This window comes from Schistocerca gregaria, chromosome 2 (genome assembly GCF_023897955.1).
Source record: "Schistocerca gregaria isolate iqSchGreg1 chromosome 2, iqSchGreg1.2, whole genome shotgun sequence".
Taxonomy (NCBI): domain Eukaryota; kingdom Metazoa; phylum Arthropoda; class Insecta; order Orthoptera; family Acrididae; genus Schistocerca; species Schistocerca gregaria.
Window position 1 is genome coordinate 489046651 of NC_064921.1, and position 7777 is coordinate 489054427.

At 36.5% G+C, this 7777-nt stretch overlaps 1 protein-coding gene across 1 annotated transcript in view; it reads right to left on the reverse strand.

Annotated features, from left to right (window-relative positions):
- The window catches only part of LOC126336192 (esterase FE4-like), a 62384-nt gene extending 56031 nt beyond the window's left edge, over positions 1-6353 (reverse strand). The window contains exons 1-2 of the mRNA XM_049999699.1: positions 6234-6353; positions 5845-5988 (exon numbers count right to left, since the gene is read on the reverse strand). Coding sequence (XP_049855656.1) covers positions 5845-5988; positions 6234-6302 — 213 coding nt within the window. The 5' untranslated portion in view covers positions 6303-6353. The remainder of the gene's footprint in view (positions 1-5844; positions 5989-6233) is intronic.
- Positions 6354-7777: the final 1424 nt, after the last annotated feature.

The window sequence follows — 7777 nt, forward strand, 5'->3', positions numbered from 1 at the left end:
CATGTTTAAGGAGTGCTGTGTTGCATGTCTTCAACATGTGGCAAAAGCAAAATGAAACTACATCCAGATATCATGGGATTGGGCGGCCACCCCTCATTACAGATATCAGACATTATTGTCTGGGTAGACTGATAAAAAAGGGCAGATGGTGAACTGTGGTGGGTCTAACATCAGACTCTAATGGTGGAGAGAGTACAAATGTGTCTGAATGCACAGTGCACCAAACACTCCTAAAGATGGGCATCCGCACATGGTGACCTATGCATTTATCAATGTTAACATAATGACACTGGCAACAATGACTTAAATGATCACATGACCGTTGGAACTTGATGTTGATGCAGTGGCAGAGCATTGCACAAACTGCTGATTTCCAGTACCTTCTTCATCATGCTGATGGCTGAGTGCAAATCTGTCATCTTCTGGGGAACAACTTCTTAACACCTGTACAGTGGGATGGAGACAAGCTGGCAATGGCTCCATTATACTCAGAGAAACATTCACGTGGCCATCAATGGGTCCAGTGGAGTTCATGATGGCCAACACAAGGAGTATTGTTCACTGGTTGCAGACCATGTACACCCCATCATGACCATCATGATTCCTGATGGCAGTAGAATTTTTAAATAAGATAATGTGCCACATCACACAGAATGGAGTTCAATGGAGTGGTTCAAGGAACACAGTGGTGAGTTCCAACTGATGTGATCAGTGTATTGTAACTAATGTATTATGTTAAATGTAGTTTCTGCTTTCAAGAGAAGTATTATCTACATTCCTCATAAATTAACTTTATATTCGAATTTGTAAGTGATTAACCTCAAAAAGTTTTAGGAAAGCAAAACCGTTGTCTGTTGCCTTAATAGAAATATTGTTTTGTGTAGTTGCTTCAGTTCTTATAGAGAATTAATAATTTTTTAACTTAACTGATTGAAAGATGTTCATCAGTCTTATTTATTCACTGTCCTGTAAAACATTACACCAACAACAATGCAGCCCCACTGTGAATGCTATTCTTGAAGACAGGATGAGTTAGTTGATGTTTGTAAGCAGCTTGAAATCACCCTGATTACTGTCAAAGGATTGGTAGCTGCTGTGAATCAGAATGTTGGGAAACTTCCAAGAGTCATGCACTGGCACCTGAGGTACCAAAGGTGCTTCAGCACTTACCCTCTCCTATCAATCTTGTCTCCTCTGCAAGATGTGTCACCACTCATCCCCTCAACCATAAGTGGCATGTCAGTGGTACATCTAGATGTGCTGCGCAGGGTAGAGAGAGACCAGCAAGTTTTGAGGTGCTGTCTTCCATTAAAACTGAGACAGAGTCAGTGGAATTAACTTCAGTTTTTGGGAAACCTGCCTTGTCCTGTGTTAAGAGTTGGCAAATGCAAAAGGGTATGTGTTTATTCATTTTCAACAGTTCACACATATGGTGAATAAGGGTACTCTTTAGGGAAATGGCAGAAAAGGGCAGGAAAGAACATAAGATGCACTCGGGGTGTATGTCTGGGGTTTCATTCAACATGTTGAAGAGTCTGCACCAAGAGCCTTTGAGGGACCAGAGTGCAGACAACTGCAGATAGTGGCACATGTTGTAACAGACTATGCTTGTCGTCTGGGATCTGAGATCACACATGGATCATTCCAGTGATTGGCAGAGAAGACTGAGAAGATAAGCCTTGTGCACAGGATTTCAATAAAGCTTGCAATTTGCATCATTGTCCTTAGAAATGATTGTTGCCCCCCTAGTTCTAAGTTGAGTGTGAGAACTGAACCAAAGACTTTGAAGGTTCTGTGACAATTTAAGCTGTGACTTCCTGGACTTGTGTCATGGGGTTAAGAACTGTAAGATCCCATAAATGGGTCAGGTGTGCACGACATGTTAGAGAATGCTACCCAGGTAGCTGACTGTGTGTGGTGTGCACACAAGGGTGTTTTATATTATGTGACTCTCCATACAGTCCAGGTAACATCAGCTGTAGGAGACGCAGAAGTATAAGTTTAAGATTCCGAAGAATGCCCTCCCCCCCCCTCCCCCCCCCCCCCCCCCCACCACCCACCCACACCCCCAGGCAAGAGCATTAAAATCATAGTAGTAACTGTTACTGTTGACCACCAGACTTAACTCCTGATTTAACCAAAGACTCCACAGAAAAACTTGAAGTTTGTTTGTACATAATTTTCTTAGTCTTACTGTAATCACTGGTGGAGACTTTCATCATCCAACAATCAATTGGGAAAATTAAAGTTTTGTTAGTGCTGGTTATGACAAGACATCCTGTGAAACATTACTAAATGCCTTCTCTGAATTCTACATAGAACAGTTCAAAACCCCACTCATGATGGAAATATATTATATCTAAAGGCAGCAAATAGACCTGGCCTCTCTGAGGATGTTCATGTCAAAACCAACATCAGTGATGATGAGGCAGTTGTGGCAACAATGGTGACTAAACTACAAAGGACAACTAAGACAAGTAGCAAGGTATATATTTTCAATATACTAGATAAAACAACATAGAATGATATCTCAATGGGTAACTTGAGACTTTTGCACTGGACAGTAACATGTAGAGGAACTATGGCTGGAATTTTGAACAATAGCTGACCATGCCCCCAGTAGAACAGTTCATAATGGGAGGGAACCACCATGGTATAAAGTCACTGTAAGGAAACTTCTAAAGAAACAAAGAATGCTGCATAATAGGTGTAAAACAAAACGTGGATTTATAAATAGAGAGATGATGAGTAAAACACATTTGGATGTCAAGAGAGCAATGTGTGAAGCCTTTAGTGACTACCTAGCAGAATACTGTCAAATGATCTTTCACAAAACCCAAAGAATTTCTTGTCTTATGTAAAGACCATTATTTGTATTATAGTTAGTGTCCAATCTCTCACAGATGAGAGAGAACATGAAACTGACAGTAGCAAAGGAAAAGCTGAAATTCTTAACTCCATTTTCAAATATTCCTTTAAAAAGTAAAACCCAATGTAACTGCCCCAGTTTAAGGTTTGTACCAATGAAAAAATGAGTTAATTAAGTGTTAAAGTCAGTTGCATGGAGAAACAGCAGGAACTGTTAAAACTGTGCAAAATTCCAGTGTCCAGAGGAATTCCCCTCAGATTCTAAACTGAATCTGCAGCTGAGTTAGCCACTCTTTTAAAATTAACCTATAGTACATCTCTCAAACAAACGACTATGCCCAGCAGTTGGAACAAAGCACAGGTCACACCTATTTACAAGAATAGGTGACCCACAAAACTATCATCCAATATTCTTGACTCTGATTTGTTACAGGATCTTATAACATTTCCTAAGCTCAAACATAAAGAGATATTCTGAACACAGTTAGTTCCTCAATGCCAATAAGCAAGGAATTTTTAAAAGTTGACCATACAAAACCCAATTAACACTTTTCTCATATGGCATACTGAAATGTTGTATCAAGGCAGTCAGGGAGATGCAACATTTCTTGATTTTTGAAAACCATTTAACTCAATACCACATCTATGTGTCTTATAAAAAATATGACTGTATGGAGTAGCAAGTGAAATTTATAACTGGAATGCAGATTTTTTGATAGTGAGGATGCATCAAATTTTCTTGGATGGAGAGTCATCATCTTGTGCAGAAGTAACTTTGAACCTTCAGGAAAGTGTGCTAGGACCCTTGCTGTTCATTTTGTGTGTTAATGAGCTTTCAGGCAACACATATAGCAACCTTAGCCTCTTTGCAGAAGATACAGTTACCAGCAATGAAATATTGTCACAGAGAAGCTGTATAAATTTTCTCTCAGATCCTGGTATGATTTCAAAATGGGGCAAAATTGGCAATTTGCTTTAAATATTCAGAAATGTAATAATGCGTACAAAAAAAAAAAAAAAAAAAACCTCCGTATCCTATGACTAAAATAACTCAGAATCACCGTTGGAATTGACCAACTCATACAAATACCTTGATATAACAGTTTGTAGGGATATGAAATGGAATGATCACATAGGCCCCATCATGGGTTAAGCAGTTGGTAGATTTCAATTTATTGGTGGAACACAAGAGAAATGAAGTCAGCTTATAAAAGAGATTGCTTACAAATGACTCATGTACCCATTCCAGAATATTGCTCACGTGTGTGGGACCCATACCAAATAGGTTAATGCATTGTATATGTTGGTAACAGTGCAGGTTTCTAGTGTCTGTAAATGATTATCTTTGCCAGTATTTACTTTTGTTTCACTGAAGCATTTTGTTCATGTGTTCCTGAATGTTTGTTGCCCTAGTGCTACATATATTTGAGGAAGTACATATCCTTTAGTGTGAAATAAATATGAACCATGCCATTAATAATGAAATTCAATGAAAGGAAATTCTGTGGTAACCAGGACACAAAAAAAGCAAGCCACACTGTTGAAAGTAACCAATGTATCAGTTCTTCAGGGGAGAAACTCCCATATGGCACACCTCCTGGTGATTAAAATTTTTGTGTTGACAATGACACCATTTGTAGTGGTTTTGTTGTTGATGTGAGCATCTTATCTTCTTTGATAAAGTAGCAAAATGAAAATAATGTGATGGTGTAGGCTGTATGGAAATAACAAATAACTGAACAACAGACTAACAGGAAGGGTTTAGCTACAAAATTAGTTGTTCTGTGCATATCCTGCAATATCTCTACCTCAAAAATGTCTTCAAACATTGTGCATAATTCATATGAAGTGAATTTGAAGTTAGTGTAGCAATGCGTGCAATAGGAAAAGGAAAAAAGGCTGCTCAAACGTTTCGTGGTTTGATTGACCTACCTTCTCCTCCCAGTAGGTTCAGCAAGTACATAAAAATACTTTTAGGTGCCTTGACAGTTGTGTCTAAAGCATTTATGAAATGTGCAGTAGAAGAAGTAGTATTTATGGTGATACCTTGACAACAAAACTGGTGTGTTGTAGACATGTGCTAGAGAGGATGGGTGCTAGATTGAGGAAGCTATGAAGAGAAATGAAAGGAAAGTTGCTATCTGATAGAATATCTCTGTTTGGCTAAGGAAAATCAACAGAAACTTAAACAGAACTTCTTCAGAGTTATTATGGACCGGCCATTAGATGAACTGCACCTCTGTATAATGTTACGCAATGAGAAAAGCTGTATGGGCCACCTACTTCCATATGTTGTGCACAGATGACCATCCTGTTCACAGACTTAGCCCTAAAGGTTCAGATTCCTGGTGTGGCTACCAAAAAGCAAAAAAAAAAGTGGTCAAATATACCATCATAAGTATTCTCAACCTGATCCTGTTATGAATGAAATAAAACCAATTTTTAGAGACCTGAGCTATCCTGTTTTGTTTAGTAAATGTCTTCATGGGGGCACTCAGAATACAAATGAAAGTTTCAACAATTGCATTTGGGAAAGATTACCCAATAATTTTTTTTGCAGGACTAAATACATTAAAAGTTGGTGTACTAGATACTGTGATATGTTTCAATGATGGAGTGATCAGAAGGTTGGAAGTCCTGAGAAATTTAAGTATAAAATTTGGCTCTAATGTGGAATATCAATTGCTTGCATGGACATACAATGGGTGCATGAAGCTGAAAGACTCATGCTTCACACTACCAAAGAAACAAGTAGTGCTAAAAGGAATGCCAAGAGCAAGCTTGAAGATGAAGCTTCACTGTGAGATATAATGAACCTGAAATTAACTTTTGTAATTGCAAATTTGTTAAAATTGTAATTTCAACAATACACTGTCAGTCCAATAGTTGCCTTTATCCATAGCAGATGGGTTTTTAACAGTACAGTTACAAGAAAAACATAAAATAATTTTTAAAAACTATTTTATTTTTTCTTACCTTAAAACGCAGTTGTCCTACTGGTGGTTCAGCATATGGGATTCCTCTGAAGATATAAACTGGATTACCTGATGTAGTGTTAAATAATCGTCCTCTAATACGACCCAGAGGTGTATTAACTGTTTTGAATATTCTTTCTGCACCCTGAGAATGCAGTCAAAATAAAGTAAACTGTAAATTAGTGAAAGGAAGACTAGATCTGATAGGAACTACAGGTAGAAACAAATGCTTGGTAGGTATTAACAAAATTAAGAAAAGACTTTTTTTATATGTTACACTACAGTATAAAATAATTGAAACTGAGATTCAAATAATGAAATTTTTCAAATTATTGTTTTTCACATAAGTGAGAATTAGTCATTAGAAGATTATAACAAATGATTTCTTACCTGAACATGCTTCACTGTAGAGTAAATAATAAATATCAGTGTCAGAAAAGCAATTTTTAAGTGAAACATTGTTGCAGCTTAAAGATGTTATGACACAGACTGCTAGGCAGAGAGAAGTACAGGTTGGAAAGAGATGCCATTTCTATATATACCTATCTCTATCTATAATTATAATTTTACTCTCAGATAAAATAAACATTAGGAAAAAGAGCCACATGTGAATCTGTTATTTAGTGATGACATGGGTTACTTATTGTGAAATCTCAAGAGTATACTTCAGAAAACTGTGGGAAAATATTGGTGATTATATAGTGTTGAAGTGCTGCAAGTAATTATCTCACACTTTAAAGTAAATTACCTTGTCCATATCTGTGGCATCAGGTTTTTTCTGATGTACTGATTACATGATAAACTTCTCTAAACCTGGCACATATGATCATACATAATTCTTGTTGGCAGGCAACAAAACCCTAATCAGTGATTTTATTTTATTTTTTATTTGGTCCTGTTGTTACATACTGTACAAAGGGTGTACTAGGAATACAGGATAAGTCAAATGAAATAATATAAAACTATGTGAGCATTTTATATATTGTACAAACACTTACATGATAATAACTAAACACTGGCTGAATGGAAATGAGTAGAAAACAATGAAAATAATGGATCATGTATTAGTTGAGGAAACACATAGAAATCAGTTTTAATATGGAGGGAACTGCATACACATGAAGAAAGATAACAAACTCAATAACTTAGATATTATTGAATCCTTAAAAACTGAAAAAAGGTTTGAAATATTGGGCATATAAACTCCAGCATTCAAGTTAATTGTAATATGTTTATACAGATCTAAAGATAGTCACTTTAAAAAATTCAACACCCATCCTGATACATTGCTAAATCAAGTAGTGACAAACCAAAAAAAGTTCTTATGCGTGGAGATCTAAATGTAGACTTTAATAAGCCAAGAAAGTCAAAATTTGAGTTGATGAACGTATTAACAGACAATAATTTGGAGATTACAGTCCCCTCCCCTATACATGAAATGAATTACTCTAGTACTGCAATAGACCAAATAATAATTAGCTCCAAAACAAAATATGTCAGTAGTAATTAAAGCTGGACTGGCATACCTTTATGCAGAGGCTACAAGCTGTTGTGTAAACACTAATTCATCTTATAATTCTATGAGGAAGACTACGCATGTGGGCAGAACTTTCAGTAATGCTGCAGTACAAACATTCCAGAATTACCTGCAACAAGAATTGTAGGAGCTGGTCTACAGTACAGAAAATATTTCTGATGAGTTTCAGACATTGATGAATATATTTATTTATTATCATCCCAATGATCACATTTGTGATATAGGATGTGTCAGGATACATTTCAACAACTATATAATATCTTAGCAAAAAATGTTCTAAGCTGAATTCATATGAGTCTATCTCATGTTTAACACAATATACAACTAGAAAGTGTTTTTACAACATAATTTCTTATCTGCTTCACAGACCTATTCCTTGATGTTGTGATTTCATTTG